Source organism: Eubalaena glacialis, chromosome 2, assembly GCF_028564815.1.
Source record: "Eubalaena glacialis isolate mEubGla1 chromosome 2, mEubGla1.1.hap2.+ XY, whole genome shotgun sequence".
Classification (NCBI taxonomy): domain Eukaryota; kingdom Metazoa; phylum Chordata; class Mammalia; order Artiodactyla; family Balaenidae; genus Eubalaena; species Eubalaena glacialis.
The window spans coordinates 183975938-183988962 of record NC_083717.1 but is presented as its reverse complement, the minus strand read 5'-3'; the positions used below and the strand labels follow the sequence as shown (position 1 = coordinate 183988962).

Genomic DNA, 13025 nt, shown 5'->3' with positions numbered 1-13025 from the left:
CACGTGCCCAGAGCCTGTGCTCTGCAACAAGAGAAGCCACCGCAATGAGAAGCCCGCGCACCGCAATGAAGAATAGCTCCCGCTCGCCGCAACTAGAGAAGGCCCGCGGGCAGCAATGAAGACCCAAAGCAGCCATAAATAAAAAAAAAAAAAAAAAAAAAAAAAAAAAAGCACGGGATTCTGCAACTAGACTGCCTGGCTCCGAATTCTGGCTCTGCCACTTCACAGGTGTGTGACCTTCAGAAAATTAACCTCCCTGACAAAACTTCCCTCCGTTGCCCTATGTGTACGCTAATAGTTCCTCCCTCTCCTAGGGTTGTTACGAGCATGAAACGGATCTGCATATCGAACCTCCTGGGGCTCTTTAAAGATTCCAAAACCCAGGCCACACGCAGACCAATGAACTCACAGTCTCTAGGGTGAGACGGAGGCATCAGTGTCTCTGAAGCTACTCTAGGTGGTTCCAATATGTGCACAAGTTTGGAAACTGAGGGTTAAAGTGCTCCGCGCGCTGGCTTTGATCCTTGGGTGGAATCACTGAGCTCCCTGTTCCCACGCACTCCAGGACCCCCGTCCCCACCCACCCAGCCCTAGCTCACTGCGTACCCACCTCCCTGGGTTTCTTTAGCCTCAGAGCTCAGAAGGCCCGGCGAGTGCACGCTGGGACTCGTAGTCCCTGCGACTCTACGGCCTCTTTCCCGCCTCCCATTGGCTTTCGAAGACGCCCCGCCCCGAAGCTCCGCCAAGCACCACGGCGCAGCAGACTCTCAAAGCGGAGAGCGAGGACGCTGTTCTGCAATCACTGCAGGGCGGTCGTCGGAAGGTGGCTGGTTGGAGGCGGCGCGTCGCGAGGAGTTCCCACGGTCCCACCGCAGGTAACCGTGATTCCTGGCAGGGGACTGGGGCCGGGTCCCAAAGCCCGGAATAGGGTCGCCCATCTGCCGCAGCTCTTGGCTTCAAGGCGGGGATTTTCAGTTTCCCCGGCCTTTTCTGAGTAATCCATTTCTCACCCAGCGAAAGGGAGTTTCGGCAAACGATGAATCCCGAGGGAAACCCTGCGACCTCTCAGCCTGCCGTGCTGTGGGGTTGTTGGTTGGCAGGGTGGGACTCCTTCTGTTGCGCGTGCTCTGGCTGGAAACCCAGGCTCCTCCGAGCTCACAGAGAAACAGACCCAAGACGAGAGCACATTTACTAAGGTCTCATAGCCAGAGAGTGCCGGGAGGTGTCTGGGGCCTGGTTCCCAAATTCACAGTCTAGAAACAGGTCAAGCTGTTGAGGCTTGTCATGCAGAGGATTGCACCTGTTTCCAGTTAGTTCTCAGTAGTCCAAGGGGGAAGGGGTTATGTTAACCACCACAACTAATATACCCAAACGTATAAAAACATCCCTTCTGAGAAATCAGGAAAGCTCTACTTCTCAGAGGCTTGAGCTGGTGGGAGTTACAGGATGATTCACATCAACCATGGAAGTGAAGGTTATCTGGATTTGGTCCCCTGCTCCTAACTATTAGAGTTGAGGTTATACCCACATGTGTTATTCAGTGCCAAGAATTGCAGAATCTGGGGGCTGGGAGAAGGAACTTTGCGTCATGTGCTTCGTTTGAGAGGTGAAAATAAATGCCCAGGATTTGAGAGTTGCCCTGTGGTATCTAGTGAGTGGAGTAGCCCCGCTTTCTTTACTCCAGGGCTGCATTAGTTAGCAAACATATATTGAGCCTTACTAAGCTTTTTGCGCAGGGATTATTTCGTAAAGGGGAGAGGCAGTCTACCATGAACCATTCCAGTGTTCCAGGGGCAGCATCTAACCCTGACTTGTGGGAAGAGATAGAACTTTGCAGAGAAGGGAATGATTGAATGGAGTTTGAGAGACGGGCAGGAGCTGATGAGATGAAGGAGGAGAGCTTTTCGCCTGGAAAACAGCATGATGAAGGCAGGGAAAGAGCACCAATTTTGGACCTGGAGTCCCGGAGCCTGGTTGGAGCAAGGGATTTCATGTGGATAGTGGAGAACAGAGAGGCACATCTTACAGGACCTCCTGTGCTGCTGTAAGAGATTTGGATTTTGTCCTGAAAGCCCCGGAAGCCGAATTTAGTAGATGTGTATCTTAGATACTCTCTAATGTGGAAAAGTGTTGGAGAGAGGCCACACCAGGGAGCTCATTGCAGCAATTCCCAGGAGAATTGCTGAGGGTTTTAAAGACAGTTGCAGTGGGAAGGGAGAGAAGATGAGAAAAGGGTTGTGAACTGTTAAGGAGGTGAACACCGTACCCAGTATTGTTCAGTAAAAATATACTGAAGTGAATGCTGTCTCTTGAGTTTTCCACCTATGACTATCTTTTAAGGAAATTACCAGCATTTTTTTTTCCCCTTAAACTGCAGACGTTGCTTTGTAGACCAAAATTCGAATCCCAGTTTAGGATGGGGAAATTATCACATATGTCGAGGATGTTGAAATCTGAATGGTTAAACATATAAGACTTGAATTTTCCTGTAATCCAGGAGACACAAATTAAACCCCATAATTAGATCACTTTATATCTATCAGATTAGGAATTATGAAGTTTGATACTCTCAAGAGATGATAGAAATTTGGAAGAGTATCTTAGAACAGTACAGCTGCTAGCAAAATAGGTATATCTTTTTTTTTTTTTTAAATTTTATTTTTGGCTGCGTTGGGTTTTCGTTGCTGCACGCGGGCTTTCTCTAGTTGCGGCGAGCGGGGGCTACTCTTCGTTGCGGTGAGCGGGCTTCTCATTGCGGTGGCTTCTCTTGTGTGGAGCATGGGCTCTAGGTGCGCAGGCTTCAGTAGTTGCAGCACGCAGGCTCGATAGTTGTGGCTCACGGGCTCTAGAGCGCAGGCTCAGTAGTTGTGGTGCACGAGCTTAGTTGCTCCGCGGCGTGTGGGATCTTCCCAGACCAGGGCTCGAACTTGTGTCCCCTGCATTGGCAGGTGGATTCTTAACCACTGCGCCACCAGGGAAGCCCCGAAATAGGTATATCTTAAGACTCAGTGGTTCTACTCCTAAAGTACCTTAGAGAAAGAGACATTTGTATACAAGGAGATGAGTATAAGAATGTTTTTGCAACATTGTTTGTAATAGTAAAAAAATTGAAACAGCCTAAATGTCTGTTAGTAGGGGAATGTTTATAAAGTGGATATATATTTTTTAAAGTATAATAAATTGATTGGAACGAAATAACTTACGATAGTGGTTACCTTGTGGTATGGGGAGAATGGGACAGGACATGGGGGACTATTTTTTCTGTAATGTTTTGTTTATGGGGAAAGACGGTTAACGGATTTACAGAATATTAACAGTTGATGATCTGGATGATGGTAACAGGTATTTTATGTTATACTTTGTACATTTCTGTAGTTTAATGTGTATCCTTCAATTTTGTAAAATATAATAGCAAAATTGAACTTAACATCTAGCTATAAAAGTCATGTTCATTGATTTTGGGAAAAGACTACAAACTATTATTAATCCCAGGTTTCAAAATATAGTAATTTGGAAGAAATTCAAAAAAAGGAATTCAAGTGCCAATAAAAGCAGTGAAAATAAAACTGTGGAAAAACCATTAACCATTGGTCAAATTTTACTTTGCTAGATTCCTAATTCTAATCATTAGTAGATTTAAAAAATGTAGGGAGGGGGAAGGGTAAGCTGGGATGAAGTGAGAGAGTGGCATTGACATATATACACTACCAAATGTAAAATAGATAGCTAGTGGGAAGCAGTGGCATAGCACAGGGAGATCAGCTCCGTGCTTTGTGACCACCTAGAGGGGTGGGATAGGGAGGGTGGGAGGGAGAAGCAAGATGGAGGGCATATGGGGATATATGTATACGGATAGCTGATTCACTTTGTTATACAGCAGAAACTAACACAACATTGTAAAGCAATTATACTCCAAAAAAGATGTCAAAAAAAAAATCCTTGATGTAAAAAATAAAAATAAATAAATAATAAATAATGCTTTCTTGACTATATCTATTTTGAAATATGATATAGCTGCTAGTACCTTTTGTAATGTTAAAAGATAATTTTTAAAAAGTAAAGTCATAATTCTATACAGATATAAAAATGAACAAGTGTTAAAGATTGTATTTAACTTATTTTTAAAATATTTTTTCTTTTTTTATTTTTCTTTTTCTTTTTTATTTATTTATGGCTGTGTTGGGTCTTCGTTTCTGTGCGAGGGCTTTCTCTAGTTGTGACAAGCGGGGGCCACTCTTCATCGCGGTGCGCGGGCCTCTTCACTATCGCGGCCTCTCTTGTTGCGGAGCACAGGCTCCAGACGCGCAGGCTCAGTAATTGTGGCTCACGGGCCCAGTTGCTCCGTGGCATGTGGGATCTTCCCAGACCAGGGCTCGAACCCGTGTCCCCTGCATTGGCAGGCAGATTCTCAACCACTGCGCCACCAGGGAAGCCCTATTTAACTTATTAATGAAGAGATTCAGTGAGGTATTACAACCAGTTCAAAGGAGATTCCAAAGTACATTTGTAGATTAGAAATACTGAAATGTGCATTGTGAAGCCTGGCTTCTTTCTTTCACTAGGGGAGTCACTTGAACCTTCACTTGATAGAATTCATTTGCATGTCTTTAGACATGAATTACTAGCATTGCTAGTATCCATGGTTTACAGAGTTGTGAAAAAAATTTCCATAGAATCAGAATTAGATAACCTTGAAGGACACGCTCTAAACTAGAATCTGCTTTGCCACTGAATCAGAAATTTTCCCTATGGAAAAAAGTTTGATTAACTAACTTGAACAAAATCCGTATTTTGTTTATTTGAGATGAGACCTATTTGGATTATTATTTTTTTTTTTATTTCACTCTTGAAACAGGAAATCAAAGGATTTGAGAACTGAATGGGCCCTTAATAGTTTAGTTCTACCGTCTCAGTTCACATATGGACAATTAAGGCCCAGAGAGGGTCTCCCTTGACTTAGTAACTACCTGTCCGATTTTAAAGAGTAATTGCAGCTGACATTTGTTAAAAAATGGCAAGATGGGTTTTATTCCAGCTGTTGCATTAGAAGAGAGAGACTTCAGTATAGAACTGAGTTCAACTCCAAATACATCAAGGACAGCTGAGACTTATCACCAATAGGCAGAGTGGGAGGGTCAGTGGCTGAAAAATTACTAAGAGGAGCTTGATTAGATGTCAAAGATGGGAGATTCTTGCAGGATTCTTGCTAAACCTGGGCTCAGCAGGCCAAGGTCTAGTCAGGAAGAGGGCTCAGAGGAGCTTGACTTAAGTTTGGTGAAGGAGGGGTCCTTGTCATCTGTCCTTGTCTCTCTTGCATATTGTCCGCCAGGGACCACTTGCATGATGATTTTGTTGTAAGCCCCCAGGGAACAGATAGCAGGATCAAAAACCTGTAGGTTTGGAAGGCTCTTCACAGATAACATTGTCTGCCCAGCTGCTTCTCCTGGCTTTGATGGTTCGCTGTCTCTTGCAAGTAGCAAGTACAGGACTGATGGTGGGAGGTCATCATGGTGGTTAAGGTGTGGGCTTTGGTGTCAGACATGGAGTTGAACTTGATTCTGCTATTTAGATGGTCCTCTAACGGTAGCCTATTACTTGCATTGCTGGTAACAGTTGATCTAGAATGGGCATTCTGTCCCAAACCTCCCAAATGGATAAACCCCACTTGATGGTACACTTCCTGAAGTCAAGTGGAGTCCTTCAATTGAATCACTGACCTCATGTAGCCCTGTAGCCTGAGAGGGTCGCAGGACCAGTGGAACCAGTGAGGACCTGTCCTTGGAGGCTGCTGAAATTCATTTGTAAAGGCTTGTCCGTTGACTTTGACTTTGTGTGGTTCAGGTTCTCCTTTGATGGATTCTTCTTCTAAGAGCTCTTTATAACCGATTACCAACAAGCGCTTTAAAATAGTAGGGTGGTGAAGAGCACTGCGGGAATCCTGCTACTGGGGGAAACTTGGAGGCCCTGGGGTGTGGGGTGTAGCGCTGCCATCTGTGGTTGCAGGGTCTCCCAGATGTTCACATAAACAGTGCTTTTTTGTGACAAGCGAGGTGGTGTAGTGGAAGAAGCAATCTTTGGAATGAGATATGTGTGTCACCCAGCAGTGCCACTTTCTACCTAGTTTCTCCGCCTCTGCGAGTCCGTCTCAGCTGAAGGGAGTAATGAGACTGCTCACAGGCTGTTGTGAGGATGGTAAAGTGCCTCACACACTGCATGGCTCATAGACACATACATATCCCACTCTCCCACCGTGTGCAGCAACACAGAGCACTCTTGGGGAGACTTCTGTCCCGCCCCTGGTTAGAGCAAAAACTACCTGGGTCATTTTCTCCCTGCAAACAGTTAGCAGACTAAACACATACCCCTAACCATCCCCTTGGAGGTCTTTCCACGCTTGGCACGTTAAAAACTGCCTTCCTCTTTTAAAGGCATCACTGTATCCCATTATAAGGATGTATCATAATTGATTTTTAACTAGGCAGGCTCCTGTAGATGACCATTTATGTTGCTTCCAGGGTTTTGCTGCTACACACAGGCAGGCTCCCTTACCTTCTTAAAATCTTCCCCTTTTGAAAATGATACCTGCCAGTCCCACTGGGACTGCCTCCCCCGCCTTTATTTCTTCCCCAGCACTCATCACCACCGGACAACCTGTGCGTTTGAATGGTCTGTCTCTTCCTGCTAGAATGTCAGCTCTGCGAAGGGTTTCATCTGTTTGGCGCCCTGTTCAGTGCCTGTGAGCACCTGGTGGGTGCTCAGGCCATGTTTGTTGGATGGATGGGTGGGTAGACAGGAAGAAGTAGATGATAACGCCTGTGTGACTGGTGCCGTGGAGGACCACGAGCAAAAATAGCAGTCACCAAGGGCTAGTTTGGCAGGGATCATTTACTTTTTCTTCTTGAACTTTTCACTCTGATGAAACAAGAATAATAGGTATGCTGCAAGATTATGACTTTGTTTTCATGTTTTGACTTTGTCAAGAATATTGCTGACCAGGAAATTGCCGTCTGAGACCTGCTGCTTTGAGATGTGTTCATTGCTGAGGGCAGTGGAAGGATTATATTACTTTCACATCTTTCCTTTGCCCCAGGCCCCAATATGTTATCCAGAATAGCATTAGTATGTTTTTTTAAGTGGCATTTCCCAATCAGTGTCACACTGTGAGGCTTTTATTTATTTATTTATTTATTTAAAAAATTTATTTATTTAATTTTTGGCTGCATTGGGTGTTCGTTGCATGCAGGCTTTCTCCAGTTGCGGTGAGCAGGGGCTACTCTTCGTTACGGTGCGTGGGATTCTCACTGCCGTGGCTTCTCTTGTTGCAGCGCAGGCTCTAGGCGTGCGGGCTTCAGTAGTTGTGGCACGTGGGCTCAGTAGTTGTGGTGCATGGGCTCTAGAGCACAGGCTCAGTAGTTGTGGCGCACGGGCTTAGTTGCTCCGCGACATGTGGGATCTTCCTTGACCAGGGCTCGAACCCGTGTCGCCTGCATTGGCAGGCGGATTCTTAACCACTGCACCACCAGCGAAGTCCCTGTGAGGCTTTTAACTTGGCATTGTGTTCAAGGAACCACAACTCTGTGTTTATAAGAAGAAAAAAAAAGAAGATAGACAGGAACTATCGCCAGATGTTAACCATGAAAATATCACTTGTGTATGACTAAGGTACTTTGCCTCACCGAGGAGTAACTTGCTAGTATTTTAGTAGAAGAATGAAAGGTAAACTGGAACTTGTAAAAATAACCTGGTGGTGTTTTTTGTTTACTAATTTAGGCAGTTGAGCTGGTGATGTCTATTCTGTTGTTCACAGTCAGGCAACCATTCAATTTTAGTATTTTATTTAAATATGAAGGGGGGGACTTCCCTGGTGGTCCAGTGGTTAAGGATCCACGCTTCCACTGCAGGGGCCATGAGTTCGATCCCTGGTCAGGGGAACTAAGATCCTGCATGCTGTGAGGCACAGAAAAAAAAAGAAGAGGGGAAAAAGTCACACACCAGTGCCTCCAGAGGAATGAGCCCCTTCGGGATTAAGTCGCATGATCAAAACTCAGAAGAGAGTGGTGTGCAAACCAGAGAGCCTGTTTCATGATTATCGATGAAAGATGATAAAAACCCCAGGCTGTACCAGTCATGTGGGCTGAGAGCACATTCTGGCTCACTGTTGTTTCAGTTTTATCGGAACGTAGCCATGTCTACTGGTTTCCGTATTGTCTCTGGCTGCTTTCGTGATACAATGGTAATTGAAGAGTTGTGATGGAAATGGTGTGACCTGCAAAGCTGAAAATACTTACTTTCCAACCCTTTACAGAAAAAGTTTGCCGACCCCTACCCCATGGGACGGCTTCCTGGGAGGCTTGGCTGCAGCCAGGAGGCTGCTGGTTGGAGGACCTCAGCAGTCACTGGCACACCTCCCCTCCCGTGTGGAGGCCACTGCAGAGCTCTGGGGACGGGAGTTTGGCTGTCTCTTGCCTGACCTCACTGCTGCTGCTTCATACATTTGTATAACTTCACCTTTTATTGCCCCATGGTGAGCCCTGGGCAGGTCGAGTGGACTTGGGAGAGCATCCGTTGATACACGCTAACATATTAACAGACCAGCAGGTTCCAGCGTTGGGGCAGCCTGGGCAGTCCACTGCCCTCATCTGTTACGCACCTTGACCGTTTCAAGACAATCTTGAAAACACACCTGGGGCACGTTATTGTAGTTACCCGTGCATCCATGACCTTGCAGTGGAGCTAAAGAAACCTGGATCTAGCACCAACTCAGATTCTTAATTCTTACAAATTAAGAACGGAGTTCTTGGGAGGAGTTATCCGGGGGATAGAGTAGTGTGGTTTCTTGATGGGGATGCCAGGCTTCTGGGCGGAGCCGACTAGAGCCTGCCAGGGTTAAGGAAGAGGCCTGCTGTGAGTCCAAGTGTTGTCCTGGGCATCACCCAGAGCTTGTCAGAAATGCAGAGTATCAGGCCCTGCCCAGGCCTACTGAATCAGAATCTGCCTTCTAACAAGCCCCCCAGGTGATCTCGGCGTACAGTCAAGTTGGAGAAGCACTGGCCCAAGGTGCTTTTACTTTTCAAACTTTTACCAGACTCAGGGCTTCCTGTTTTTTCACTTGGGGGGAAATCCATCATTTTGAGTTTCAGCACAGTGTCAGGCACAGATGCTGAGGATGGTTTCTTAGGCTTAGACGTTGTTCATGCCTTAGCTGGCTGTGCGATCCGTGAGGACAGAGGCTTTGTCCTGTCCCTGCTGCGTTCCCGGCACCCAGCGCTTTGTTTGGCAGGGTTGGAGTTCAGGAGACTCTGGCCGAGTGGGTGAATGAATGAGTGAATAAATTAGTGAATGAGTGAATGAGCGCTGTTTTGTCAGAAGGCATCGGAGGCAGAGGTTAGCCTCCTAGACTTTGTTCTGCTCTGAGTCCCTATATCTCAGAGCAGACTGAGATGCTCAAAGACTGTTTTTCCTCTTGTCTCAGAGTGACAGGCCTGGCTTCTGTCACAGGAAGGCTGTTTTTTAAAATAACATAGTCAGGACACAGGGCAGTAAGATAACATACTTGTCTGAGTAATGCAAAGTGGCCTCAGTCTTGCCTTTTGTGCTTTAAAGCCCTTTAAAGTTTTGGCAATGAAGTATAAAATTGGGCATGTACTTCATTAAGAATAAAGTCTTGAGATGCAGAACCATGTAGCAGAAAGGCTGGACCAGGGATTCAGAAGGCATTGGTTCTGATCTCTGCCCAGAGCTGACTGTCTATAGATATTGGACAAGTCACTTCTCTCGTGCTTCAACCTCCCCGTCCTGTAAAACAAGGATTAAAATATTTGCCCTGCCTCTTGTACAGAGTAATGTACATGGGTTGTAAGTGTTATGCAAAGACATTCATTTGGGCTGCCAGTGTTAGACTATAGCTTATCCAGATAACTCACAAACATAAATTGCTCCCCCCCGTGTTTATATTGAATGTATGCTGAATTTTTACAAACTTTATTGTATAATTAATATATATTAATTGTAGTAAAAGAGACAAAAATAAAGATCATCCTTAATTCCACCTACCACCCAAGAATAACTGCTGTTAAATTTTGTCTGCCTTCCACATTTCGCTATGCACACATTATATGTCTATTTTCTTACAGACAGTTCATAGTATGTGGTAGGCGTTTTTCCAACACAGTCAAGTTTGTTGATGAATTTTGTCTGCCATGTTCCAAGTTGTGACAAAAACTTTAAAAGGTTGCCCCAAGAGCTTTCTCACTATTCTTTGGTTTATACTCATAACTTCAACCCACAGTGAAGGTTGGGAGCTATGGGCAGCCCCCTGCTCCACCCGGGGAAAAGGGCCGCAGAGCTAAGAATAAAAGTCTGCTCTGTCATCATTTTTACCCTCAGCATGTTGTGTCTGATGACTAAATCGTCTTATCTTTTTGACCCATTTGCTGTGATCTTTTCTTAGGGGCCAGTAATGTTCTTCTGTTCGTGTCATTCCTTTTTTGCTTGACTCAGCCCTTTTCTTCCCAGATTTCTGCAGTGGAACTCCGAGGCGCAGAATGATTTGGGAAGTCGCTGTGTTGCTCAGTTTGGTCCTGGGAGTTGGTGCTATTCCTGTGGACGATCCTGAGGACGGAGGCAAGCACTGGGTGGTGATTGTCGCGGGATCAAATGGCTGGTATAATTATAGGCACCAGGTAAGAAAATGCCTAATCGTTTCCTTTATGACACTGGCATTCTGTAAACGATCCTGGACATTGTTACTAGAACAGACTTTTTAAAAAGCCATTTATGTTCCTATTAGGTTGGCAAAAATAAGTGTGTTGGTGAGGATATGGAGAAATGGGAACCCTCCCACACTGCTGAGTGGATTATAAAATGGTACAGCCATTTTGGAAAACATTTTGGCAGTTTCTCAAAGTGGCCCATCTGGGGTCACCTCAGTCTAATGCAGGGTTTCTCAACCTTGGCACTATTGACACTTGGGTCCAGGTAATTCTTTATTGTTGGGGGGGGGGGGCTGTCCTGCACATTGTAGGATGTTTACCAGCATCCTTGACCTCTGCCCTCTAGATACCAGGAGCATCACCCAACCCACTGTCACGACCAAAGTTGTCTCCAGCCTTTGCCAGATGTCCCCAGTTGAGACCCACTGGTCTAATGCCTTCAGTTTATAAATAAGGAAACTGAGACTTGAAGAGAGGAGGTGACTCGCCCGAGGCCACACAGCAAGTTGAGGTGCAGACGGGACTCTGGTCAAAGCATCGTGAGGCCTCTTTGCCCTCCACACCTCTGCCCTGCTGCTCTGCCCTTACCCCTTTCTCCTCATCTTTCCTGGCATTCCCAGCAAATCAGCCTGGCAGAAATCAGAGCGGAAAGAATCTATATTCGTAAATACATTAAAAGTGCAGCCTCCAGGTGAGAATGTAAAATGGTGCAGCTGCTTCGGAAAACAGTCTGGCAGTTCTTCGAAAGTTTCAACACACAGTTACCATATGACCCAGCATTTCACTCTTTAGGTATATACTAAAGTAAATAAATAAACACATATGTCCCCCCTAAAACTTGTACTCAGATGATTAGAGCAGTTTTGTTCATGTTAACCAAAAAGTGGAAACAGTCCAAGTGTCCATCAACTGATAAATGGATAAACAAAATGTAGTCCATCCATACATTTGGCCATAAAAAACAGCAAGAGGGCTTCCCTGGTGGCGCAGTGGTTGAGAGTCTGCCTGCCGGTGCAGGGGACACGGGCTCGAGCCCTGGTCTGGGAGGGTCCCGCATGCCGCGGAGCGACTGGGCCCGTGAGCCACAATTGCTGAGCCTGCGCGTCTGGAGCCTGTGCTCCGCAATAGGTGAGGCCGCGATGGTGAGAGCCCTGCGCGCCGCGATGAGGAGTGGCCCCCACTTGCCACAACTAGAGAGGGCCCTCGCACAGAAGCGAGGACCCAACACAGCCATAAATAAATAAAACTAAATAAATTAAAAGAAAAAAACAAAAAAACAACAAGGTACTGTATACATGCTTCAGCATGGCTGAACCTTAAAACATTATGCTAAGGGAGAGAAGCCAGTCACAAAGGACCATAGGATTCCATTTATATATGAAAGTCTAGCATAGGGAAATCTAGAGAAACAGAATGTAGATTAGTAGTTGCCAAGGTCTGGGCAGAGGGAATGACTGCTAATGGGTATGGGGTCTCTTTTGGGGGTGATGAAAATGTTCTGGAATTTGATAGTGGTGATGGTTGCATGACTTTGTGAACATACTAGAAACCACTGAATTGTATATTTTAAAAGGTTGACTTTTATGTTATGTGAATTATACCTTAATAAAGTTATTATTTAAAAAGTCATTGAGGGAATTCCCTGGTGGTTCAGTGGTGAGGACTGCACACTTTCACTGCTGAGGATCCGGGTTCAATCCCTGGTTGGGGAACTAAGATCCTGCAAGCTGTGCGGTGCAGCAAAAATAAATAAATAAATAAATAAAAAATTTTAGGGACTTCCCTGGTGGTGTGGTGGATAAGGCTCCATGCTCCCAATGCAGGAGGCCCAGGTTCGATCCCTGGTCAGGGAACTAGATCCCACATGTGTGCTGCAACTAAGAGTTCACATGCCACAACTAAGGAGCCCACGTGCTGCAACTAAGGAGCCCACGTGCTGCAACTAAGGAGCTGGCAAGCTGCAACTAAGGAACCCGCCTGCCACAACTAAGACCTGGCGCAACCAAATAAATAACTAAATAAATATTTAAAAATTTTTTTAACTTTTAAAAAAAATTTTTAAAAAGAGTAAGAAAATTTAAAAAAAAGAAAAAGAAAAAAAGTCATTGAATCTTTCAGTTCTCAGAGACAAGATGCACAGATGATCACGGTAGGTGCTGGGCTTGCATCTAAGAGCCCTTTACATAAATGAACTCATTTAACCATTGTGGGGTTACGTGCAGTAGGTCTGGTTCTTGTTCCCTTTTTACGGATGCATGGACTGAGGCTTTGAAAAGGTCAGTACTTCAACCCAACATGGCCCAGATGGCAAGT

At 45.5% G+C, this 13025-nt stretch overlaps 1 protein-coding gene across 1 annotated transcript in view; it reads left to right on the top strand.

Annotated features, from left to right (window-relative positions):
• Positions 1-745: 745 nt before the first annotated feature.
• LGMN (legumain) overlaps positions 746-13025 on the top strand; it is a 36032-nt gene continuing 23752 nt past the window's right edge. The window contains exons 1-2 of the mRNA XM_061181197.1: positions 746-875; positions 10516-10682. Of these exons, the coding sequence (XP_061037180.1) occupies positions 10545-10682 (138 nt within the window). The 5' untranslated portion in view covers positions 746-875; positions 10516-10544. The remainder of the gene's footprint in view (positions 876-10515; positions 10683-13025) is intronic.